The 27,904-nt window shown below is 42.1% G+C and overlaps 1 protein-coding gene across 2 annotated transcripts in view; it reads right to left on the bottom strand.

The window, feature by feature from the left end:
- The window catches only part of LOC145349004 (E3 ubiquitin-protein ligase SH3RF3-like), a 312,100-nt gene that overhangs the window by 6,709 nt on the left and 277,487 nt on the right, over positions 1-27,904 (bottom strand). For both annotated transcript variants that reach the window (XM_080197200.1, XM_080197201.1), the window contains 4 exons: positions 25,503-25,673; positions 25,066-25,304; positions 22,859-23,184; positions 3,824-4,164 (listed from right to left, as the gene is read on the bottom strand). In XM_080197200.1, the coding sequence (XP_080053326.1) occupies positions 3,824-4,164; positions 22,859-23,184; positions 25,066-25,304; positions 25,503-25,673 (1,077 nt within the window). The remainder of the gene's footprint in view (positions 1-3,823; positions 4,165-22,858; positions 23,185-25,065; positions 25,305-25,502; positions 25,674-27,904) is intronic.

The following is a 27,904-nucleotide window of genomic DNA, read 5'->3' as shown; positions in this document are numbered from 1 at the left end:
CCCCCTCAGGGTATTGAACTTCACCCTCTTGGTCTGCTCCTGGCTGCAGCCTAGTGTTGGCCCATCCACCCACCTAACTTGTCAGGACCACACACCTTATAGCTGCATTTATTCCTTTCATTCCAGGCATCTCACAGCACCATCTGAGAACTGACACTCTCACCTACCCACATCCTATGTCCTCTTGCACTCATGCCTCACAGCCACTCTCCACAAATGTTGTCCTTCTCTTCAGTGACAGGCAAATTGATTCACTACTGGAATGGCATGCACACTTAGCTCACTGGGAAGGAAAGGAGGATTTGTTCCAGGAGACTTCAGAAGCAGCAATGATTTGCCATGAAAAGCTGAACCTCCTAAAGCACCTCTCTCCGCATCATCCTCGAGCCCATATTTCTGTTCTACTGTCTTTCTCTCTCCTATTCCCAAGTTGAGACCCCTGTGATGTCAGATACACCCACTCCAACCCTGGCAGCTCCAAGTCCCCTTGGTGCCCTACTAACACTTGCCTGCCATGCTCCCAAGAGAGGTGGCTCTCTGCAGGTGACAAAGGCAAACAGTAACCAGTATAATTTCTGTGGAAAAGTCACTAAATAATTCTGTTTAAAATTAAATCATTAAACTCATTCTGACAGTTGGTGCCAAGGAAATGATTCATTATTATTTGTAATGCCCCACATAAGTGTCTCTCATGTTGGTGCACTTGCAGCTGGGAATATAAATTATGGCCGGAATCTTCCGGCCGTTCATGGCAGTGGGATTCTCTAGTCCCGCTGCAATGAGTGAAGATTTGGCTGAGCGCCAAATTCTCCGTTCTCGCTTGCAGCAGTGGCAGTACATGAATGGCTGGAAAATTCTGGCCTATTTATCGTCCAGGTAGCCAGGAAGCTCCTGATCATTTTTTGGAAGTTTGGCAACCCAACAGATGTGGGTAGCTAGTGAATCTATAGTCAGCACTTCCCTGTACAGCGCAGCCAAGATTGGGAGCTCAATGGACTGTGAAAGTTGAAATAATAGCTCTCTACTCTTTGTTTCCATCAATTTGTACTCAATTTACACTATCAATACATTACCCTAAGTGTTTTCAAAAGTCACTCAGTTATTTGAAAGAGAAAACAAATTGCTAATGTGCCAGTGAAGAACTTCGACACCACTGTGGGATCCTCTGGGAATTGCTGAAAAATAATAGAACTGTCTTACTGCCAGGTCACAAAGGAGGTGAAATTCAACTTCACTGATGTTTGGATGGGACGTAAAACTGCTTGTCTTGTGCCCCTTCTGGAGTTGAATTTCACCCCAAAGACACAAACACAAGCCTTTTCCAAGCGTTGTATAAAGTTCTGGCAACTGATAAGTAATGATAAAAAAGATAGCGAGAATCAATCTTTGACTAAGTCGCCTAGTTTTGACACATTTCTTTCACCCCTTATTTAAGACAATAATATGAAAGGATAGCAGATGACAGCTGTGATTTCCTCCAGCAGGTATTAAAATGCCCTGGCTATCTTATTCACACTGAACAAATTCCTACAGGAGAGATTCTGTACAAATGACAGCTGTGAACATCCTAGGGGTGTTGTTAACATGAATCAGCGTCAAAAAGAACAATCACCTTAACTTCATCAGTTGTAGAATACCGTAGGTTTAATATATATATAAGTGGTGCTGTTGTTAAAGAATGTGTCGATCTACAGTCCTCCCAGTTGTGACTGTTCCATTTCATTTGAGATAATCCATTTTATGGATTATCTCAAATGACTTATGGACTTGTTCTGCTCTGCAGTTTCATTTGCAAATGATACATCAAAGTCCCTAAAGCGGTGAATCGATCATGCTTTACTATCAATGGTGAAATCAATTGCTAGCCCCTTGGTGAACAGAGAATAAAGTTTGGAATCCGTTTCAAGGGTCAACAGTGGAAGCCTTGTATCATCTTGTCAGATATCTGACAACACCATATTCTTATTCTAAAGAGACACTAGCCAGATATGAACAATTACACAAATTAAATACAATAGGACTTAAGTCTGAGGCAATGCAGTGCAATTATTGCTAGGGTCAACACAATTTTCCACAGTCATGCAATTCTTTTTGCATGATTCTTACACACTGTTGACTTCATTTTTTTTATTCATTCACAGGATGTAAGCAATATAGGTCTTAATTGTATTTTCATTCTCATGTTAATCTGTTTTGAAACAAATCAGTTTCATTGGCCCATGCTGTAGGATGCAAGCACGTAAGACATTCTGTACCAATATTTTGACATTGCTCCCTGACCAGTGACTTCAGTGCCAGAAATTTATAGAGGTGACTATTTGAAGAGCTGATGGCAGCCCCGGGTCACCCTTGTTCAAGGTCCTGAATCTTGAATTTGTGATTGGTGGGCCAGGAAGTGGACGGGATTATGCTTCCATCACGTCTACACAATTTCATAATCACCTACAAGATTATGAGGAGCTTGAACAGAGTGGAGAGTCAGAAGCTTTTTCCCAGGGAGGAAGAGTCAGTTATGAGGGGGCATAGGTTTAAGGTGTGAGGGGCAAGGTTTAAAGGAGATGTACAAAGCAACTTTTTACAGAGGGTGGTGGGTGTCTGGACCTTACTGCTGGAGGAGGTAGTGGAAGCAGATATGATAGCGACTTTTAAGGGGTGTCTTGACAAATATATGAATAGGATGGGACTAGAGGAATACGGTCCATGGAAAGGAAGGGGGTTCAGTCGGGCGCCATGGTTGGTGCAGGCATGGAAAGCCGAAGGGCCTGTTTCTGTGCTGTAGTTTTTTTTGTTCTTTGTCCACGCTGGCTGACCAATTAATTGGCTCACTGCTACAGGGTGGGGGATACAGAGAGTGGACATTGAGCAGAGTGTGAATGAAGGTGGATGTTTACATCGAACTCCCTGAAGACCAACAGCTGCTGTGGAGTTGCCTTGGAAAACTACAGTACTGTATAAATGAAATGAGCTCAAGGAAATGCTGCAAACTGTATTTACACTGCAGTTTCAAGCAGGTTACCACAGACTTCATTGATGCTCAGCCCTCAAACATGTTCTTTTATATCACCCTGGACATTTTATCCCACCCTGGAACATATTTGCTGCGAAAACATGAAGGCCACCTGGCTAATTGGCCCATTCACAATCTGTAAAAGTGGATGGGCCATGCAAAATCACCACCAACTGATTCCTTAATGCACTTAATTTTCTGCTTAACTGTTGGCAGGCACATTTCAGACTCGTGTGTATGCCCACTGATCATACTGTTACGCATGAGAGTGATAACATCCATCGGATCCACATCCAATATCTGCTTGCCTGATTTCACATGCTTCTGGATTGGGTGTGTGTCCACTCATTCAACTTAAAATTCTGGCCAAGAAGGCCTGCCGCAGCATGTCCCAGAGATGTGATGTGATACATCTTGAAGGGAAGAATTTCAAATTTGACGCCACAGCAGAAGCAGATTATGGATTGATGAAAGAATTTGAAAAAAAAAGTTTATTTATTAGTCACAAGTCGGCATACATTAACACTAAATGAAGTTACTGTGAAACTCCCCTTGATGACACCACCACTATATAAACCTTTCCAGAGCCATAATGCAATTAAAACACAGTTAAACATTTTATTTAGTTAAGGACAGATAAACATTCAATGAAGCCTCTGGCTTATTAGCCATTCACATCGCCGTCCCGCTGCAGCAAGGTGGGAGAATTTGGCACCCAGCCAAATCTCCATTCATTGCGACGGGATGGGAAAATCCTGTTGGCGTGAAGGGCTATAACATTCCAGTCTCTGTCTTTTTAATTTATTATGCACCTACCTTTCACAAGACAATGGTTTTAGATCTGGACGTATTGCAACCATGGAAGAACACATCTGCCGGGTAGGTGGAGAAATGGAAAAATTGGAATCCAAGGAGCCAGTTTTCCTGTGGAGTGGCTCCATTCCCATAGCCCCTTGCATTTCACTTTCTAAAGGGCAAGAGCCAGCCCTGCCATGGCTTGAGACTGGAGGAACCTCCGGACCCACAGCTCCCTGCATTGTATTGTCTGCTGCTGCCTGTTGGGAATCATGAGTTGGAGATACGGATGGAGGTGAGCGAGACTTCTTCTTTCCTGAGGCTCCTGACAGAAGTTTTAAGAGTCCGCTTTTCTTCTCTTTCTGCAAATTAAAAAAAGTTTTAAAAAAATCAAGATTGCATTTTCAAGCCTGCACTTTCAATCTCTTAGTCAATTCTGCCATCTGTTTGATCAATTGTATTCATTTCCAAGCAGTTTGAAATCCCACAACAGTCTTTTTGCACATCACTCTTCTGCTACAGTGAACTTGTATGTAGTTAACCCAAATACTGTAATCAGCAGCCCTGTTGCTGATTGTATACATTGCAAATTTAAACAGACCCGTTCACGATTATATACATAAGTAGCCTTAACAAGAATATAATAAGCACCATTATGTCCTCTGAAGGTCAAACCGTTATATATGAATTACTTCCTTATATGAAAAGGACATAAAAACATAAGACGGTAAGACATAGCTTGGATTTTAAGTGATCAAAACTACAGCTAAACTCCTTAATCTTATTAATTGAAACCTCACGTCCATACATTCCACTTGCATGGAGATGAGTTAATACCTGCATAGATTTTATACTTAGGAGACAAAATAAATATTGTAGTTTTATATTCAGCTATTACCACTTGCTTCCTTTATTTTCCCATCCAATTATAGCTTAACACTGATTTGTGAGATGTCCATTATGCAGCCATAATAATATCCATTATGCAGCCATAAGACTTTGTAATTCCTGTATCTTACAGCAAGATTCGATGTATACATCAGAACTAACCAAAGTTGCAGGTAAAATTTTAGGTCTAAACTATAGAACTTAGGAATTGGAACAAAATTGATAAATCACATATTACATAATTCCCCCTAAAAAATGGAGAGTGAAGATATTGAATGATGAATACAGGTATTTAGACACTGGGCCTTGTCCTTTGCAGTGCCCCAGGGGTCGGTGCTGGGGCCTCAGCTATTTACCATTTATATAGATGATCTGGAGGAGTGTATGGTGTCGAAATTTGCTGATGACACCAAGATTGGTGGAATGGCAAATTGCACGGAGGGTGTGGAGAGTCTGCAGAAGGATCTAGATAGGCTGGGCGAATGGGCCAGGAACTGGCAAATGAAATTTAATGTTGGCAAGTGCAGGGTGGTCCACTTTGGTAGGAATAATGGTAGGAAGGACTAGTACTTATGTGGCGAAAAACTGCAGCAGGCGACGGTGCAGAGGGACCTCGGGGTCCTTGTGCATGAGTCGCAAAAACCCAGCCTGCAGGTGCAGCAGGTGGTCAGGAAGGCGAATGGGATGCTGGCCTTCATAGCGAGGGGGATTGAATATAAAAGTAGGAGGTTTTGCTGCAGCTGTATAGGGCATTGGTGAGGCTGCAGCTGGAGTACTGTGTGCAGTTTTGGTCGCCGCACTTACGCAAGGATATTTTGGCCTTGGAGGGAGTGCAGAGGAGGTTTACTAGGCTGATACCGGAGTTGAGGGGGTTGAGCTATGAGGAGAGGCTGAATAAACTAGGCTTGTTCTCGTTAGAGTTTAGAAGAATGAGGGGAGATCTCATTGAGACATATAAGATGATGAATGGGATGGATAGGATAGAGGTGGAGAGACTCTTCCCGCTCAGAAAGGACAGCAGGACTAGGGGGCACAGCCTCAAGATAAAGGGGGGGGGCGGTTTAGAACAGAGTTGAGGAGGAACTTCTTCACTCAAAGGGTGGTGAATCTCTGGAATTCTCTGCCCGTTGAAGTGGTGGAGGCTGTCTCGCTAAATATTTTTAAGACGCGGGTTGATGGGTTTTTGATAAGCGAGGGGATTAAGGGTTATGGGGAGAGGGTGGGAATGTGGAACTGAGCCACGACAGTTCAGCCATGATCTTATTGAATGGCGGGGCAGGCTCGAAGAGCTAGATGGCCTACTCCTGCTCCTATTTCTTATGTTCAAACAGGAAGAACATTTCCACGCTTACACTTTTTTCAAGTTACCAAAAGCTTGGGGGACAGCCATTTCCTGGTTCATTCCCATGGAAAGGTCTTAACTGATCAGAATTAATCTGTCCAATTTCAATTTAAACAAAAGCATGACAATAGCTGGTCTCTGGTACATTCTCCATAGCAACGGCTCTATCAATCAGAGTCCACTTGTCAACTATTCCACACCCTCTTATGTAGTGTAAATTTTTGTTTTCTTTGACATTTGGTATTTTTGTGAATCTGTCCTGATGACTGCAAGGTGAAAAGCTTTGACAGTATGTCTCTTTTTTCAGCAATAGTCTCTGTATAAGAATAGTGTTCTGTATAAGAATTTTAACCATGGGATTATGTTAGGCCACTGTAGAAAGTATAAACCTTAAAAGTGAGCAAGTGAGGCCGATACTTTATACAAATTGTTAATAAAGTCTGAAAGGGATATTTGCACCCCTGTGAAGTTATCAAGTCATTTGGAAGTTAATCATTGTGATACAATTCATGTAAAATAAAACACAATTCTGCTGCTTAAACACATAATCATGCAAAAAAGACATTTCAAACAGAGCAATTTAATTCCCTCCTCCAAAATGGCAATAAATTCCACTTTAAACTTTTATCCTGATATACATTTCTAGTACCTCTTAGCATCTGTACTTTAGTAGTGATTAACCAATGAGTGGTCTCGTATAATTAACTAGCAGTGACCTGCCACCTGTCCAGTGTTACTTTTCTAATAAATTCAGGAAGATTGATTGACATGCTTCCAGATTTTGAATGGCCTTATTAAAATGGCTTGTGAGAGGCTGGTTAATTAAATGTTATAGTCATAGGTGGTATATTAACATATTTCAGGCTCCCACTCTGGAAGAGAAGGATGAAATGAAATTTGTAACCAGTCTTAGAATTTGACTGTGCCGGACTTGTGTATATTTCAACCCATGCCTAATTTTGATGCATCGATTGTTCCAATTTGTGTTTTTCTATTACTATTAAGTAACTGTTATTCACTCTTCTGTGGTTACCCTCTATCTTATTTTATCATTAGATTATTAGATTTACCTCCACATTACTAATATATTACGACCTTTCTGTGTCCTGTGCATGTTAGAACTACCCCAACTACTGCTTAGAGCCATTGGGGTTTGGTTAGTTATTGGAGGGGCTTGCATTCAGTATTAGAACAGGACTTGATTTAAATGAATGATGATAACATATCGCACTTACATTATCTGACAATGCCAAAGATAGTTTGTGTGGTCAAAACCACTAGAAGATATTATTTATGGCACTAAGATTCTGATGTTGATTACCATCAAACCCAGTTCCAGGGGTTAATTTTTCAAATTTCAAGTGGATATTGGGTTGTACCACTGGTTTTGAGCTGCTACAAGGCAGTTCTAAATGCCCAAAAAAGCAAAACTTGCTGCAAAAAGCCTTGATCAGTTCATACTATCCACACTAAACAACTCACTTACAACTGCATTGTGGCAAAACATGTGAGGCCATCTCAGGAAGGTCCAGTAGGCACTAATCTAACAAATGAATTGCAAACTGCCAACAAAAAAGAAAAATTACCTTTGCCTGCTGCATAATACGTGTGCAAGGGAATGAAGGTCTAAATCAATATGACATTTACTGGTTTCCTTTGCAGACATTAGAATGTGAATTGGGCATAGTCTAAGATTATGGCTTTTTCCTGTTGCAAAAAGCTTCAAGGTGTGTGTTTGTGTATGCATCTAAGTCAGATCCTCATGAGTGTAGCATGTGGTCTGGGGATAGAGAAGGGGAACAAGGTAATGAGGTGAGAAGGGGCACAAGTACCACAGACATTGAGCATTTGCCATGTGCAAGTGTGAAATGATTGACATCTCCTCCTCTCAGCTTTTCAACACTGTCCCACACTTTGTCCTGCAGCACCCCCCTCCCTTATCCCAAGACCCCCCTACCACCCCCACTTAAAGCCTCAGGGACCATCCTCCCACGCTCAAGGCTCTAAGACATTACTCGCTCCCACTTCAAGGACCTGGGACTCCCCTTCTCCCCATTTAAGGTCCCCTCGCCTCCCACAAGGTGGGATCCAGACGTCAAAATCCAAAGCCACCAACACACTGAGCAGCCACTCAGCTGAAGTAGGAAAGGAGGGAGGCACTTCTCGACAGTTTAGTTAGAATTAAACCTTAAATAGAGTTGTTGGCAAATTATTAAAACACTTGTTTGGTGGTTGTTATTTCCCCTACATTTAAATTTGCACATTCATAAGAACATAAGAAATAGGAGCAGGAGTAGGCCATCTAGCCCTTTGAGCCTGCCCCGCCATTCAATAAGATCATGGCTGATCTGAAGTGCCTCAGTTCCACTCTCCCACTTTCTCCCCATAACCCTTAATCCCTTGCCTACCAAAAACCTATCTACCTGCGTCTTAAATATATTTAGCAAGGTAGCCTCCACCACTTCAACGGGCAGAGAATTCCAGAGATTCACCACCCTTTGAGTGAAGAAGTTCCTCCTCAACTCTGTTCTAAACTGCACCCCCCTTACCTTGAGGCTGTGCCCTCTAGTCCTGCTGTCCTTTCTGAGCGGGAAGAACCTCTCTACCTCTACCTTATCCATCCCTTTCATCATCTTATACATCTCAATAAGATCCCCCCTCATCCTTTTAAACTCTAACGAGTACAAGCCCTGTCTATTCAGCCTCTCCTCATAGCTCAACCCCCTCAACTCCGGTATCAGCCTAGTGAACCTCCTCTGCACTCCCTCCAAGGCCAAAATATCCTTGCGCAAGTGTGGCGACCAAAACTCCAGCTGTGGCCTCACCAGTGCCCTGTATAGTTGCAGCAAGACCTCCCTACTTTTATATTCAATCCCCCTTGCTATGAAGGCCTTCCTGACCACCTACTGCACCTGTAGGCTGGGTTTTTGCAACTCATGCACAAGGACCCCCAGGTCCCTCTGCACCGTAGCACGCTGTAGCTTTTCGCCCTGTAAGTAGTAGTCCTTCCTACCAAAGTGGATAACCTCACACTTGCCAACATTGTATTCCATCTGCCAGGTCCTCGCCTACTCGCTCAGCCTATCTAGATCCCTCTGCAGACTTTCCACACCCTCCGCACAATTTGCTGTTCCACTTATCTTTGTGTCATCAGCAAATTTCGACACCTTACACTCAGCTCCCTCCTCCAGATCATCTATATAAATGGTAAATAGCTGAGGCCCCAGCACCGATCCCTGGGGCACTCCACTAGTCACCAACTGCCAATCCGAATAGCACCCATTGACCCCCACTCTCTGCCTCCTATTTGACAGCCAATCCCCTATCCAAGCTAACACCCTACCCCCAACTCCATGCCCCCTAACCTTCTATAATAACCTTTTGTGCGGCACCTTATCAAACGCCTTCTGAAAATCAAGAAACACCACATCTACCGGTTCTCCTCTATCCACCGCCCTAGACACATCCTCATAGAATTCCAATAAATTCGTCAGACACGACTTCCCCTTAACGAAACCGTGCTGCGTCTGCTCTATCAAACAATTCTCCTCAAGATGCCTCACTATTTTCTCTTTGATTATGGATTCAGGTTTGTTTATTATGAATGGGCTGGAACGAGAACCCCAGACAGTTATGGAGTGGTCACAAAAACATTGGAGGAGACCATCTGGCTAGTCCTGCTCTCCAGACAGCTGGTAGAAGGGTTCACACTGTCTCTTCCTCGAGCACCATTCATCTGCATTTTACAAAAATTTCTTTCATAATCACATATCATGTGTATGTTGGACTTATTTTGTTGAATGATGTGTATTTTGTTTAATATTATGTATTCAGTAATAATTTCATCTGGCTTATCAGGAAGTAGAAAATTAATAAAGTGTGACCAAGTAGTGAAAATTAAATCTTTTCCTTGTGTATCTTTAAAGAGAATTCTACTGTATGCATGAAAAATGAATTGAATATTCTTTCCCTGATGGTTTGTTAGTGTGACATATTAAAATATCGCAGATCTTAGACTCTCCTAAATATAAAGGCCGAGTCATCAAGATAAAAGCACTGCAACGTTTGTAAAGAATAAAAAAACATGGGGTGGGGCCAGGATATAAGAGAGAACACTATTTTTTCTTGGCTAGGTCCTGAGGTGGGAATCCCAAAGATGAAGCTGCGCCTAGGGCCTCACGAATTCAAAATCCGCCATTGGATCTGGCTTCAGATCCATGCACTTACGTCACTATCATCTGCTGGTTTATGGCACAATTCAAACAAAGCAACTCGGGTTCAGCTAATCCTTCCTTAGTGCAAGGACATTGCTCAAACTGCAGCCTGGTGAGGACAGATGAAATTTAGCCAACCGTGAAAACTGAGCCGGAATGACAAATACTCAAATTTACAACTCACTAATGGAGTTAATTAAGGGCTGCTGCATAGCAGAAGATTGCTGAAATGTCAAGCTAGGAACCTCATCTGAGATTCAAGCATCGCTGCTCTCTAATAATTAGATTTTGCCAGTTCTCTGTCGGGCGTTTGGACAGGGGCATTTAAGATAGAAGTGTGCTCCGTCTCAATTGTACAATATGAGAAACAGATAATTGCAAGTAGACCATTCCTCCCTCTTAGCTAACAAATGGTTATGTGAGAAGGTATCGGCAATTCAGGAAAAAAATGAAAAGGAGCAAAGCAAAAAACATTTTTGGTGAGTGAATTGCTTCTCTCTTCACCATCTTAAGTACCTAATGAAAGAGAGACTGGATCCCAGCTGTTCACTCTCCACAGTTCAGTCTTTAGTGCTGCACTGAGAATCATTTGGAAGAATGTGTAAATGTATCCAGTGGTAGATTATACTCAGAAATAATCCCAGGAGATTCTGATAACAGCATGGCAAAATCCACATATATGCCAAACGTGTTGCATTATAAGCATTTCATTTGCCCAAAGAGCAACTAGAGGTTTAACTACGAGTATGACACCAGCTCTTCCATGAGTTCAGGCATACAAAGAGGTGGCGAGGTACATAACTACGATTTATTCTGTAGGTATCTATTTATTTTCTATCGCCTCTTCCAACTGGTATATTTTCTTGATACCTTAGGTTGGGCAAGAGGAAAAAAAGAGGGTGGAAGGCCCATTCTCGAGTCTCCAAGTGTGTCCAAAACATTGCCAAAAGCAATTTTAAGTCTGATTCCAAATGCTGTTTTTAAATAATTCTTTTCAATAAGGATTCAGTTTAAAGTCACATCCAAATGACAGCACATCGACCGATGGTGCACTTCCTTACTGCTGCATTGGGGCATCAGCCTAGAAATTGTCCTGGAGTGAGGCGCTGGTGATGACAAATTCTACTAACTAAGCCAAGCACAGAACTCAGGATTGAAATGAACTCATTTATCATGCCATGTCCATATAGTTTTAAGAATAAAAGCAAAAAGACCAAATATCTTCAGCTCTGCACCTGACCTCGCTGGAGTATCTGGAGCAATTGTGTAATTATCATGCCAGTGGTGGGCATTCACATCATAATGAGAACCCCTTGGACATTTACCAGAAGAGCGGGGTGGGGTGTTTAAAGTGAAACTGATCCGCTGCTAGTGCAGAAGCTGATGCCAACAATCAACAAAATGCTCTAACACCATCAACCTTCTTTATTACAGAACATGCCAAAAGAAAATCTGCTGCTGAGACTTTCACTAATGGAGACAGAATGCTCCAGGAAAAAATCAAAGTGTTGCCACCAGTGGGAAAATCGTTGTATTTCCTGCTGGCAGCGCTACCGAGGCTGGAATTAACAACTTTAAAATTGAAAAAACTTCCCCCATATAAATCGCATCAGGCCAAATTCATCAGGCATGTGAGGCAAAATCAGAGATCAGCTGACATTCAAGAACAATTCCATTTGAATAGAAATAAGCATTGAGATCAGCCTCGCGCCCGAGAGGCAAGAAATCAGGTGCAAACCTGATCTCTCAGCTCTCTTGCAATCTTACCAGCTCACCTCTCCCATTGGCCAGTGGGGCACAATGGTAAGACCATGACCATGACATTGTTCTAATATTATAACTAGTGCATGAGTGTCAGAGTGGTACAGTGGACTGGGGTTGTGTGCTTGTATACAATAAAGCAGAGATATATAGATTAGCACATATACTGCTTCATGAGTTTCCAATCTCAACTAATCATTGGAAGGCAAACACTCCCCACACAGGGAGGGAGAGCTATCCCAATACCAGCCCTTACATATCTCCAAGTGACCAGCTGCCCACTATCTCTCTCATAGATGCTGAAAATGATGAGAAAACCATCATTAAAAAGACTTGCATTCTTGCATAGCACTTTATCATGTTCTCCTGATGTCCCAGAGTGCCAATAAGTTGCATTGAAATATTATTAACAGTTCTTAAGAAGGCTAACATTGAGGAGAAGAAAGTAAAATCATATAGAAAGAAACTGGTGCTGTAATTAACAGTATTTACGTGTAGGATCTGGAATGTTTATGTTGTGTGGTATTGTCATAACTCTAAGGTTAATTTCAAATCCAAAGTAGCCACAACTAGTCAGAATTGTGAAACTTCGAAGAGTCAGTGAAATACCAAATGACCCAATGTTCAAATGGATAAGATTCTGCACCCATATCTCACATCATTGACAAGATCATTTAAGTTAAATAATTCATTAAAAAGGAATGTTCCTTCTGAGGCTCTTGTTGGATGAAATGAGGAGAATGGCTATAGATTTATCGAAAATGATAGCAGAGGAGGCAGCCATTCAGCCCATCAGATATCTGCTGGCTAAAAGAGATTTGTTTTCCAGCCCTTGGCAGTAGCCCTGTAGATCATGGTACTTCTAATGGATAACCATGAACTGCATGTTTTAGAAGCTTTCCGCTTCTACCACCGTCCTCCCCCTCCACTCTCTGGTTAAAATAATTTCCACTCAATTTTCTTCTAATCCGTCAGCCTATCACTTTTGTGGTTCCTCTACTTTTAGACTTAAGTTGATTGGCCATGCTAAATTGCTCCTTAGTGTCAGGGGGATTGATAGGGTAAATACATAGGGTTACAGGGATAGGGCCTAGGTGGGATTGTTAGCAGTGCAGGCTCAATGGGCCAAATGGCCTCCTGCATTGTAGGGATCCTATGATATATCTGTTTAGAACTCTGTCCTCTGTTTTAAGCATTGATTTTAGCAGCTTCAGAGTTCAGCTGGCTCCGTGAGTTTCCTGCCAAATCCTCCTGCTCACGTTCCAACATGAGCCCTTCCATTTTGATCCTGTTTTACTCAACTTCTGTCTTTGTGTTTGTATCTCCATTTTGCAATTGAAATGAGGAAACATTCTGTATTTTTCAGCGGTTTTCAGCTCTTCCCAAATTTAGAAAAAAATATTCACAAGCTATGAGGCCCATTTACTGCCTCTTTCAGTATTTAACACAATCGTTCCAGCAACTTTTATCTGTTTGCAAATCTTCCCTTTGTACCAATCCGGCAAAGGAGGCCTTTTTTTTAGTTTTACGTCTGACAAAGGTTTGAAACTTGAAACATTAACCTACTATTTTCAAATGTGGACAGGTCTTGCAGAATTTTCTGATTTTCCGTCAGAGGAGTGCTGCACTTCAGCTGTATATCAGCCTGTAATACATGATTATCTCAGGGAAATTGGCAGGAGCCTGGGTATGTCGAGTCACAGTTGCTACTGCAGATTTCTGTCAGGATATAGCTGGTGCTTAACCTCCATAAACTCGTCCTTGGATGGAAAGAGGTCAGGGGATGAATTTCTCCCCAAGGTGTTTCCTTAACCCTGGCCTTTCTAACATGCCTAGCCTGAATCCTGCCATGTTTTTAGGGTAAGAAGTCTCACAACACCTGGTTAAAATCCAACAGGTTTATTTGGTAGCAAAAGCCGCTAGCTTTCAGGCTTCTGGCCCTTTGTCAGGTGAGTGGAGAACACTTGTTGGCAAACACTTCAGCGATCACGGGCATTCAGCCTCTGATCTTCAGGTAAGCATTCTCCAAGGCAGCCTTCACAACACACAACAACGCAAAGTCACTGAGCAGAAACTGACAGCCAAGTTCTGCACACATGAGGATGGCCTCAACCGGGATCTTGGGTTCATGTCACACTATTTATAACCCCTCATGACTTACCTGGGCTTGCAAGATCTCACTTACTGTCATGTCTGGAGACAATACACATCTCTTTATCCTATTGCTTAATGCTTGTCTGCACCTTTAAGACTTGATTAGCTGTAAAAACTCGCATTCTAATCAGTATTCCGTAAACAGTGTGTATCTTTACATCCCCTGTTTGTGATCAAAACTCTCCTCTCACCTGACGAAGGGTCAGAAGCCCGAAAGTTAGTGGCTTTTGCTACCAAATAAACCTGTTGGACTTTAATCTGGTGTTGTGAGACTTCTTACTGTGTTTGCCCCTTGCCAGCATTGCCACATCATGTTTTTAGAGTATCAGAATTGGGACTCATCTGGAGAACTAAGGCCTGGAATCATGGGTCAATTCTCCAGGGCCACTAGTGACAAAAGAGTGGATATAGAAAGACCTATAGAAAGGTTAAGCACCAGCTATATCCTGACAGAAATCTGCAGTAGCAACTGTGACTCGACATACCCAGGCTCCTGCCAATTTCCCTGAGATAATCATGTATTACAGGCTGATATACAGCTGAAGTGCAGCACTCCTCTGACGGAAAATCAGAAAATTCTGCAAGACCTGTCCACATTTGAAAATAGTAGGTTAATGTTTCAAGTTTCAAACCTTTGTCAGACGTAAAACTAAAAAAAAGGCCTCCTTTGCCGGATTGGTACAAAGGGAAGATTTGCAAACAGATAAAAGTTGCTGGAACGATTGTGTTAAATACTGAAAGAGGCAGTAAATGGGCCTCATAGCTTGTGAATATTTTTTTCTAAATTTGGGAAGAGCTGAAAACCGCTGAAAAATACAGAATGTTTCCTCATTTCAATTGCAAAATGGAGATACAAACACAAAGACAGAAGTTGAGTAAAACAGGATCAAAATGGAAGGGCTCATGTTGGAATGTGAGCAGGAGGATTTGGCAGGAAACTCACGGAGCCAGCTGAACTTTGAAGCTGCTAAAATCAATGCTTAAAACAGAGGACAGAGTTCTAAACAGATATATCATAGGATCCCTACAATGCAGGAGGCCATTTGGCCCATTGAGCCTGCACTGCTAACAATCCCACCTAGGCCCTATCCCTGTAACCCTATGTATTTACCCTATCAATCCCCCTGACACTAAGGGGCAATTTAGCATGGCCAATCAACTTAAGTTACAAATCTTTGGAATGTGAGAGGAAACCCAAGCACCTGGAGAAATCCAACGCAGACACGGGGAGATCATACACACAGACAGTCACCCGAGGCTGGAATTGAACTCAGGTCCTTGGCACTGTGAGGCAGCAGTGCTCACCACTGAGCCATCATGAGGTACAATTTCGGAAATTTCTGTGATCCTGGCTGAAGAAATCCAGGAGGCCAGAGGCAAAAGCATTAGATGATTAGGCAATTGGGACTATCTGGGAGGGCACCCTGGTCGGCATGGATCGGTTGGGCCAAAGAGCCAGTTTCCATGCTGCATTGATAAGACTATGATGAAGAGTGCATTGAAAGGACAAGGCACAGAGAAATTAGAGTCATCCTGAATGACAAAATGGAGCTCTTCTAAAATGTGTTCACCTAATCTGAACATACGAACAAGGGGCAGGAGTTGGCCACTCCCCGCACCTCTAGCTTGCTCCACCACTCAACAGGTTCATTGCTGATCTGAATGTGACTTCAACCCCAAATTCCTGCCTGCCCTCGATAACCTCTCACCCTCTTGTTAGTCAAGAATCTACCCAGCTCTGTCTTAAAAATATTCAGATTCTACTTCCACTGCCCTTTGAGAAAGAGAATTCCAGAAACCCATGACCCTCAGAAAAAAATTCTCCTAATCTCCATCTTAAATAAGCGACCCTTTATTTTTAAACAGTGACCCCCCCCCCAACAGTTCTGGATTCTTCGACAAGAGGAAACATCTGCTCCTCAGGATCTTAATAATCTTTAATATAAAATTTAATTTTGATTTCTAGCGGTTCCATTTTTAAAATTTCCATTTCCTTCAAATTTAAACAATAATGAATGTTTTTTATAGCCTGTGCTTTCGGCAAAGATTCAGGGTCCTTGAGCTTAAACTGACTTTTGTTTTTAACAAAGAGTCACATTTACAGCGATGATTTTATTTGTCAGTCAGCTGGCATGTTGCCAAGATATTAGCTCGAGGACAGTTGGAATAATTGCATAATAAAACCAACAACAGCTTCCATGTGTGCAAATACATTAAAGATTTAAAGAGCACACAAGCTGTCTTGAGATTTGCAGAGGTTTCAATAGTCTCCTTATTGCAAAGATAGTTTTGCACTCCACTGCGCATCAATAACTCAAAGTTCTAGAACCAACTAGTAATCTGGTCTGATTTATAGTTTAATTTTCTCCACATCTAAAAGAGGGTGGTGGGTTTGGTGGGTGAGCTGCTTTAACAGACTTAGATAATAGCATAGAATCATGGAAAGGGTATAGAAGTGGGATATTTTATTAATGTTTTAGAAAACATACCATTAGTTTTCGTGAAATTCTACTTCAGATGTAGTTGCAGGCAAAAGAAAACTGTATCTAGATATCTATGTATATATTATTAAAAACTTTGTGTACGTGCATTTTCCATCCAACTCCCTATTACTCTATCTGGATTTTAGGCATGTTTTGTCACTATAAATAAATGACCTGGATTTGAGTTTAGGGAGCACAGTTTCAAAGTTTGCAGATGATACAAAATTTGATAACCTGGGAAATATTCAGAATGATGATATTTCAAATTTCAGAAGGACCAAGATAGTTTGTGAAATGGGAAGGTGTGTGATATGTGCAATTTAATATAGATTAATAAAGTGGCGCACATTGGAATAAACAAAATGGAAAGGCAGCCTAATCTAAATGGTATCATTTTGAGCAGGGATGGGGGAGGCTTTCAAAGTGGAAGGGCAAGATGATAAGGTGATTAAGAAACTGTATGGAACACTTCTCTTTGTAAATAGGGGAACTGCATTAAAAAAAAGTCATGCCAAATTTTTACAATCTCTACTTTAGTCTTGGAGCATTGATGATGCCAGAGATGAGGGACTTCAGTTATGTGGAGAGATCGAAGAAGCTGATAACTTTTCTCTTTAAAGAAAAAGAAGCGGCACGGTAGCACAGTGGTTAGCACTGTTGCCTCACAGTGCCAGGAACCTGGGTTTGATTCCTGGCTTGGGTTAGTGTCTGTGTGGAGTTTGCACATTCCCCTTGTTTCTGCATGGGTTTCCTCTCACAGTCCAAAGATATGTGTGGGTTAGGTTGATTGGCCATGCTAAATTGCCCTTTAGTGTCAGGGGGACTAGCAAGGGTAAATATGTGATGTTACAGGGATAGGGCCTGGGTGGGATTGTAGTTGGTGTAGACTCGACGGGCTGAATGGCCTCCTTCTGCACTATAGGATTCTATGAAAAGCGCAGCGATAAATACCTAATAGAGATATTCAAAATGGTGACATGTTTTAATAGAGCACCAACCTTTCAAATATAATTAGGGGTGGATAACAAATGCTGGCCTTGCCCACATCCCATGAAAGAATAATAAAAAATAAATATTCCTGCTGGCAGTGGTATGGTAACCAAAGGTCACAGATTTCAAAGAATTGGCAAAAGAATGAGAAGAATTTTTTTTTGCACAGGGCTGTTAGGATTTTAAATGTACTGATTGTACTGGTACAAAGAATCTACTAGGAAAAAAAAATTCCTTGGAATTTTTAAATGGCATTTGGACATGTGCTTGAAGAGGACTAATTTTGCAGGATTATAGGGGAAAAAACTGGAGCGTGCGACAAAATTGCACAACTCTTTCAAATAGCCAGCAGAGGTATGCTGGGTTGATTGGCCTCTTTCTGTGCTGTTAAAAACTGCTGTTGCTTGTGAACCTTGACCAGTAGGTGTTGCAATTGAGGGAATCTCATATTCAATTCTTGTCAAAGTGGATATAGACTGCAGGACAGTTTACTAGCGTGCAGATAAAAACAAATTAAATGAATAAATTATGTTAATTATAAAAAAACTGCACACTGTAAGCTATTTTCCTTGGAAATGGCATATAATTATTTCATAATTTATGATTTATTTTATGTAAAGCAAAACTGGTTTCCCTGAAGCTATATTACCCAAGCCTGGATTTCCAGTTTCTGCCAGGAAAATGCTGCTATGCTAGCTTTCACTGGGCACATAAGCCATCAATAATACACTGGGCCTACGAGGCTGGAACTTAACTTACAATGCCCTTTACAAACCTCTGAAGTAAAGTTGAGACTTGCTGTAACCAGACTCCATCCTAATTTGCAGCCCTTTTTGAGCACACCCTCTGGAGTTAAAAAGGGTTAAAAATGTATTTAATATTCTCTGAGCAGAAAATTAAGGATACAGCAGCAGCTAAGTGTAGAAACAGGGATATAATTGATCCCCAGATGGAGAATGCTGCCAATGTGCTTATAAAATGGAAGAGTGATGAACCATGTAGAAGGTAGTGGGCCATTGATTGCCATTCCTCCTATTTATTTATCCCAGGAGGATCGGCTGTCAATCCATCAGCGTTATGAATGTTTGATGTTACTTATGGCTGAGTTAAACCCAAGTCCAACCATTTCCTCGTATGCCTCATGTTTGTACTGTAGGCAAAAAGAAGAACATACAAAATAATTAAAAGATGACGAAATAGCAACTTTCAATCCTGGTGAATTTGAGAGTTTGTAAGTTCTCCCTGTGCCTACTGGGTTTCTTCTGAGTGCTCCGGTTTCCTCCCTAAATCCAAAGGTGTGCAGGTCAAGTGGATTGACTGTGCTAAATTGCCCCTTAGTGTCCCAAGATGTATAGGTCCAGAGGATTAGCAGAATAAATGCTTGGGGTTATGGAGATGGGGTGTGGGATAGATGCTCAATCAGAGAATTGGTGTAGACTTGGTGGGCTAGAATGATTTCCTTCTGCACTGTAGGGTTTCTATGATTTTATTCATGCAATTGTGCCTTATAGTGACCAAAGAAATTGTATTATTCAGGGAAGATGAAGAGTGTACTTGTAATAGAGAATGTAAATTATCATGAGTCTGTTTTAATACATGAATCTATAACGTTTGTGTTATCAGTGAGAAAATATTTTCTACCATGGCATCCGAGGTGCAAACCACAGATTTTCTGCAGGCTAAAATACTGTAAAATTAATCAGTAAAGTAGGTATTTTCAAAGATCCTTAATAGACTAACAGATGAAAGTATTGCATTATTTGGTACCTGATCATATAGAACAGAATAGATTAACATTCTGGGGGCAAATCTTCCAGCCCACTGCACTGCCTTAGCAGCACAACAGACCAGGAGATATCAACAGAAACTGTTTCACGGCCTCCGCGTGTCTCCCAGCCAAAGATTTCCAGAGTAATCAGCTCTGTGCCAGAAATCAACCTGGAGCTGATTACCATATTGAAATTGGCATTTCAATATCATTAGCAGGCCCGTGACTGAAGTCTTTGGGCTTGCTAGTGTCTCCCCCACACCTCCAGGAGTGGTTCACTCCAGCAGGGTTTATAACTGCTCCCCACTGAAAAGGAACAGACAGCTGCCCCGCTGAAGGGAACAGAGGCCATTGAGCACCACCCCCCCAAGAGGTCGGGGGTAAAGGGGAAAGCTGGCACCTTGGCATTGGCTGTCAGGCACTCAGCAGTGCCAACGGGTCTGGGCCATTGGGAGCATTCTCCACTCTGCATTTAGGATCTGTGGCAGAGGGAGGGAGGACGGCTGGTCAGGACTGTCAGTGGAGGGGGGGGTGGGTGCAGGAATTGAGTGATTGAGGGGATTCTATGGGCAATGGGGGGGGGGGGGGGGGGGGGGAAAAAAATCGGGAAATCGAAAAATCAGAGCTGGCCCGGGGAGGTCCTGGAGGCCAATGATCGGAGGGTTGGGGGCTGGCTGGTGGTTGGGAGCTGGCAATGTGGGGCCGCTGCACATGCACTAATCTGTCAGTGCTGAGACAGGGGCACGTGCAGTGGCCTGCTCAGCACTATGCTGCCAGCGTCTCAGGTGGGAATAGGCTCCACCCATCACTTTTCAGAGAGAATCCCGCTAGGGCACTCTGTGCATCACAGAGTGTGGAAGATTCAGTTTGAAAATTACGCTAAAAAAATGGTGGGGGTTACTCTTGTTCTAACGTAAACTGGGGACTTAGAATTTTTTTGGGAGAATCCTGGTCTCTTTCTGTAGTAAGAAGTCTCACAACACCAGTTTAAAGTCCAACAGGTTTATTTGGTAGTAAACACCACTAGCTTTTGGGGTTTGCCCCTTTGTCAGGTGAGTGGGAGTTCTGATCACAAACAGGGCATATAAAGGCACACACAGTTTACAGAATACTGATTAGAATGCGAGTCTTTACAGCTAATCAAGTTTTAAAGGTGCAGACAATGTGAGTGGAGATAGCATTAAGCACAGGTTAAAGAGATGTGTATTGTTTCCAGACAGGACAGTAAGTGAGATGTTGCAAGCCCAGGCAAGTCAGAGAGGTTACAAATAGTGTGGCATGAACCCAAGATCCCAGTTGAGGCCATCCTCATGTGTGCAGAGCTTGGCTATCATTTCTGCTCAGTGACTCTGTGCTGTCGTGTGTCATGAAGGCCGCCTTGGAGAATGTTTACCCGAAGATCGGAGGCCTAATGCCCGTGACCACTGAAGTGTTCGCCAACAGGAAGAGAACAGATTTGCCTGGTGATTGTCGAGCGGTGTTCATTCATCCGTTGTCGTAGCGCCTGCATGGTCTCCCCAATGTACCATGCCTCAGGACATCCTTTCTTGCAGCGTATCAGGTAGACAACATTGGCCGAGTTGCAAGAGTATGTCCCTTGTACCTGGTGGATGGTGTTCTCACGTGAGATGATGGCATCCTTTTCGATGATCCAGCATGCCTTGCAGAGGTTGCTGTGGCAGGGTTGTGTGGTGTTGCGGTCACTGTTCTCCTGAAGGCTGGGTAGTTTGTTGCGGACAATGGTCTGTTTGAGGTTGTGCGGTTGTTTGAAGGCAAGAAGTGGGAGTGTGGGGATGTGCTCGCCAAGGCACCTTTAAGACTTAATTAGCTATAAAGACTTGCATTCTAATCATTATTCTGTAAACTGTGTGTGCCTTTATATGCTCTGTTTGTGATCAGAACTCCCACTCACCTGATGAAGGAGCAAACCACAAAAGCTAGTGCCGTTTACAACCAAATACAGGACTTTAACCTGGTGTTGAGAGACTTCTTACTGTGTTTACCCCAGTCCCATTCTGGCATCTCCACATCATGACTACCATCTCTTTCTGTTGTCCATATAGATGAGTCAATAACAACCGAAGTGGCTATGAGGAACCTCCAGCTGGCTCAGTATCTTCAGAATAGCGAAGGGCAAAACCAATTCTGAGACATTTTCCTGATAATTAGCCAATGATCCTTACTGAAAATGTGGATGCAATGTTGACAGTTCAGTTGGGTCAGGACCAAATGGTGGGGGAGATGGTGGTTCACTCAACTAGGACGGGGAGAGGGCACATGTTCAAATCCAACCACAGTGGCTGGTGGAATTTAAATTCATTCATAAATTCTGGAATTTAAAGCTAGTAATTGTGACCATTGTTCTAAAAACCCAACTGGTTAATTCATACCCTTTAGGGAATGACACGTGTCATCCTTACCTGGTCTGGCTTACATGTGACTGCATACCCACACAATGGATTTTGCACCCGCGTTAGCGATGAGCGCAAACGGTGACATGGTGCAAAATCTCATGAGAACTGAGCAACAAGATTCTCACTGGCAAGATCTTATTTTCTGATTCTCCGCAGCCCTTAATGAGGTTAATGCATTTTAATATAATTAATGGTCTTCCCCGCCAGATGCTCTGCCCTCCACCCCCCACACACTTAGAACACTCCCTTGAGGTCTACAACTGCTGTTTAAAAAAAAGGGGAAGCCACCAGGGGGCACACAGGTAAGTATAGCTTGCAGGGGAGCAGGACGTGCCCGGGCAGTGCCTCGGTGCTTTGGGGGGAGAAGGGTTCTGTGGCAGGGGCTAAAGGAAGAAAGTACTTAAGTACAGATCTTTGAAAAGGGTGCCCCGGTCTCTGTGGAGTCAATGCTGCTGGTTTTATTGGGCCTTGCTCTCTCCAACATGACAACAAAGCAGCAGGAGAGCTGCACACCAGCTTTCTTGCCTCAGCCAGCACTCTTGTGCACAGAATGCAAAATTCCGCCCAACGTGGTTGACTGTTAGCTGGCTCCTGAAAAGGCCAAGCAAGCCACTCAGGTCAAAGGCAATTAGAAATCAGCAAAGAAATGTTGGCCTTGGCAACAATTCCCACATTACATGAAACAAGTTTAAAAAAACCAATCCCTTCATTTTAATGATTGATTATTATTTGCTGATAGGTCTAACCTAATGAAGAATGGCTACACAGAGAGGGAGCAAAGGTCTATATGCCCTTTCAGGAACTCCATTCAAAGAGTTCATTGGCTTCAGCACAGCAGCGACACAAGAAAAGAAAAGGAAATAATTCCACAAATAAGCCTGAGCATGTGACAAGTGACTGTTGTCAGTCTCTAAGTGACGTGATGAGTCTCGAGTGTGGAAAGATTCAGTGCAACCTGCTGTCCATTCTCTAATTATCACACAAAAGGAATAAAAGATTAGATAAAAACCCACGCATTGAACAACCTACTGATAAGTCTCACCCTCTCACTTTTCCGCTCTTCCAATTTGGGCACAGCAGGGGTGGAATTCGATGGACTGGAAGTCACTGACGTGCTTGCTGATCCACTCATTGTGTCCCCATTCAAGTTGGCTGCGTTGACATTTGGTGGCGTGATTGCTACAGCTGCGGAAGTGAGCGAAATGGTTGGTCTAGCACCAGAAGCTCCAGAGGGTTGATAGACATGCTGCGGGGAGGTCATTGGCTGGGGTCGCACCACAGTGGCCACGATACGGGTTGGAGGACTTTGTGTTCTTAGTGGTGGTACAGTTGCTGTAGGACGTTCAAGTGCTTGAACAGCAGGATGGACTGCAAAAATAAAACAGAACAGGAAATCTGAGCATCCCCTGGAACAGTTTATTCAGGCTGTTGCTTCCTCAGATGATTCTCATATACTGATAATGGTCAAGTCAATCCTACCACTGAGCACAGTTTAAAATGAAACCATTTTGCAAAACCTAAAAAGCAAAATGGAAGACTGTACACAATATAATGCAGACTCCCACTGGGCTTTTCCTACACCATGAAATCCTTATTCTAAGCAAGGCTGCTTCTGATTGTATGTGATATCAACTTAAATGCTTAAATTGCAACATTCCTCTTAAACCTTTCCCTTATCTGGACAATAGGAAAAATATTTCTCTTAAAAATATATTCAAAATAATTTAGTTAAATGTTTTGGATCGTATAAAACCATCCAATTTTTAAAACATGTATTCATAAAATGCAGTACAAATGTGGCTTCACAGTTCCTACTGAGAAATATGGGTAGTAATGCGGGTATCTGAAATATTGCACTCTGATCATATTTTTCATGAAGGTAGGAGTCATTCACAGCAGACAACAAGAACGTCACATCAAAAGAACGTTCATAATACAGATTTTAAAAAAATAAAAGAGACGATCAAAAGGTAAGGAAAGGACTGTTGCTCCCATGAGCAAACAAAATTCGTTTGCTACATACATCTCCTCCATTTTCATCCACAGATGTCTAGTGCAGTGCCGCAGCCTGAATCTCAGAACAATATCAATGACCCAGGCAGTCTACATTATTATTAATCTTCTCCTCCTGTTCACTTTTTATAAAAAATATTCTTTTATTAAAAAAACTTTTTATCATAATATTACATAACAATATACAAGTTTAATAGTAATCGCCTGATACACACAAGTTATCTATTTTCCTTCTACGCGTCTAGAGCTGTAAGTAAGCTACAAGAGAAGGGAAATATTCTGAATTATTATTATAAAAATAAGACCTGAAATTTAAGTTTGATATAGGACACCATTACATTGGGAGTTCCTTCACTAGACAGACAGCCTATGGAAAAAGAAAATATTTATGTTATAAACTTGACATGAAGTTGCAAATTGCTTTGAACTGTATCATTAATCACTTGTTTTGAGATAAAAATACAAGATTCTGTTCAATAAAAAATCCAAACACTTTCCACACAAAGTTAAAGTTGCTAAGTTAAGTAACGCAGTGATGCAGGAGCACCCATGGTGCTCCTTCATTGCACCCTGCGGTATCACTTAGGCATGCTCTCGAAACAGACACTGACTCCTCTACAAAGTATTTCATTCAAAAATAAAATTTAGAAAAATTGTGGCACTGTGATATTAAACTAAATGCCACCCAAAGCATTCAATTCATATTTAAAGTGTACTTATTGAACTTCAAAAAATTCAAATTTCGTAAGTCCTGGGGCTGAGAGTTGTGAGTTACAAGACTACCCACAAGCTTGTCCAGGTTTATCCACTGGAGGACAGTTACTGGAGTCATCCCAGGGAAAACTGTTTCACATATCACTTATTGGTTGGTTAAGCTGTGGGTAAAGGTAGAAGTATAACTTTGAGGATTTGAGGAAAAAAACATCTTTATTCAAAAAGTGTTTAGAGTGTGGAACTCAGTACAAACAAAGTCGTCAAGATAAAGAACATAGAGGCATTTAAGATAAGCCACAGGAAGGAGAAAGGAATATGTTGATAGAGTTAAATGGGAGGAGACTGATGTGGTCATAAACACCAGCAAGAACCTGACAGATTGGGTATCCTGTTTCTGTACTGTATGTATGATGAATTAATGAAGTTGATTACAGCAAGGATAACACACAGTATACCATTTAGCCAATGCGGTGAAACAAGGTATTAGATTGGAAAGAAGTTTTTGCGATATGTGTTACTCACCCATCTGCATTGCACTGCGGGCTTGGTTGACCGTTTGCTGCCCTGAGTAACGCATGCAGTTGTTGATCTGGGGACTGGTAGTGTGAAGCTGTGACTGAACAGGGGAGATGGCGACAGGAGGAATGGGCCTCACACCATTATTCACAAGACCGGTTGCAGAATGGCCTGATGGGGAGCTTCCTTTTATGGTTTGGACAGCACCTCCTGAATTTTTTGACTGAGCTGTTCCAAAGGGAGCCCTAAAACAAAACAGATACCACTTGTTATTGAATCATTGCCCACACTAGTGCCTTTATTTCCTTATTCAAGTGACAAAGTTTATAGAAAAAGAAGAAAATAATTTTTCTTTTTAATTAGTCCTGATATCAGCAATGCTTCCTTTAGACTGTAGAGTTTGGGTCACATGTAAATGTCATATAATCTGCTCATGCACCCACCTGGAGACAGGAGTCACGTAATTCCCAGGAAAGACACCAGAAATTCCAGTCCTCAGTGAAGTGCCTTTGAACCATCCATCCTGACATTTCTCAATGACACGATACATCTCTCCTTTCCGCAACTCCAGCTCATCTACTTTTTGTGGCTTGTAAGCATACATGGCCATATATCTGGAGTTATAAAATGAGTCATAGATGGATTTAAAATGCACATTCTCCAATCAGCTTATTGCATTAGTCTATAAATCTCACTGTGTATTAATAACAAGTGCTATTTCTGTGACCATGTATTAGTGTTTGCTTCTGTAGGCTAATACTGGGCTTCTACTGCTTCTCATTCTCCCACATCAGTCCAGCACAATGATGAAGCCCTCACGATAAGAACCCATGGTGTTGGGTTAATATATTAGCAGCACGGAAAGAGAACTGGCCAACTAATAGAAATGATGTGGGTATGCCGGCGTTGGACTGGCGTAAACACAGTAAAAAGTCTGACAACACCAGGTTTTAGTCCAACCTATTTATTTGATAATATTCTCACTAGCTTTCGAGGGGACAGCCTCTTCGTCAGGTGAATGGAGAGTTCTGGCCAGAACTCTCCATTCACCTGACGAAGAGGCTGTCCCCTCGAAAGCTAGTGAGAATATTATCAAATAAATAGGTTGGACTAAAACCTGGTGTTGTCAGACAACTAATAGAAAACAGAGAGTTGGGACAAAACGGGTATTTTCAGGACGGCAACCTGTAACTAGTAGAGTGCCACAGGGGTCAGTGCTGGAGCCACAGTTATTCATAACATACATTAACGACTTGGACAAAAGAAGTGAATGCATTATTACCAAGTTTATGGATGACACAAAGATAGGTGAGAAGCGGTGAGGACGACACAAAAGTCTTCAGAGGGATACAGAAAGTTAAGTGAGTGGGCAAAAGCTTGGCAGATGGAATATAATGTAGGTAATTGTGAAGTTATACACTTTGATTGGAAGAACAAAGGACCTGAATATTACTTAAATGGGGAAAGACAGCAGAAAGCTGTACCTCAGAGGGATTTGGGAATCCTCAGCATAAACCATAAAAAGCTAGCATGCAAGTTCAGCAGGTAATAGGGAAGGCAAATGGAATGTTGACCTTCATTTCAGAGGGAATAGAGTATAAAAGTAGGAATATTTTGCTAAAACAATGCAAGGCACTAGTTAGACCACATCTGGAATACTGTGAACAGTTTTGGTCCCCTTGTCTAAGGAAAGATTAACTGGCATTAGAAGCAGTCCAGAGAAGGTTCACTAGGTTCATCCGAATATGAAGAGATTTTTGTATGAGAGATTGAGTAGGCTGAAACTGTACTCATCAGAGTTTAAAAGAATGACAGGTGACCTTATTAGGACATATAGGATTCTCAGGGGGGTTGACAGGGTAGATGCTGAGAGGTTGTTTCCCCTTATGGGAGAGTCTAAGATCAGAGGGCATAATCTCAGAGTAAGAGTTTAAGATAGAGAATCATAGACTTAGAATCATAGAATCCTACAGTGCAGAAGGAGGCCATTCAACCTATCAGATCTGCACCAACCACAATCCCACCCAGGCCCTATCCCATGCATATACCCTTGCTAGTCCCTCGGTCACTAGGGGAGCAATTTAGCATGGCCAATCCATCCAACCCACACTTCTTTGGACTGTGGGAGGAAATTGGAGTGCCCAGAGGAAACCCACGCAGACACAGGGAGAACATGCACACAGTGACCCAAACCAGGAATTGAACCTGGGTCCCTGGTGCTGTGAGGCAGAAGTGCTAATCACTGTGCCACCGTGCCGCCTCAGTGAAGAGGTGAAGAGGAATTTCTTCTCTCAGAGGATAGTGAATCTGTGGAATTCTTTACCACAAAGAGATATGGAGATTTGGATCATTAAGAACGTTCAAGGTTGAGATAGATTTTTAATTAGTAAAGGATTTATGGGTTATGGGGATAAGACAGGAAAGTGGAGTTGAGGATTAGAATATCAGATGAGTCATGAATGGTGGAGTAGACACGATGGGTTGAATGGCCTACTTGTCTTCCTACATCTTATAGTCTTATGAGGCCTAATGCAAAACCGGCACAATTCATTCACTGAGGGAAGTGAGATTTCAGGTAATTCTCAAGCCTCTAAATATGGGATGTACAGAATTGTTATATCATAAATCCTATTTCTGGAGAAAAAAAATATTCAAAGGAGAAATGTGTTTCTCACTATTTTTCCAGCAGTGTGAGAAGCTTAACTAAAAATATGAAATATCCTTCCAAAAACCCCTCAAGAAGAAAAATGCTGCTCACTGAAGATTAGATGTGGTTTTCACTGCACTTCCAATAAAGCTACAGCAACAGAGTGGGACCAACTCTGAGCAAATTCCTGGCAAATCT

Source organism: Carcharhinus amblyrhynchos, chromosome 10 (assembly GCF_965287045.1).
Source record: "Carcharhinus amblyrhynchos chromosome 10, sCarAmb.v2.hapA, whole genome shotgun sequence".
Classification (NCBI taxonomy): Eukaryota; Metazoa; Chordata; class Chondrichthyes; order Carcharhiniformes; family Carcharhinidae; genus Carcharhinus; species Carcharhinus amblyrhynchos.
The sequence above is the reverse complement of the archived record's forward strand: the minus strand, read 5'-3'. Positions and strand labels throughout refer to the sequence as shown.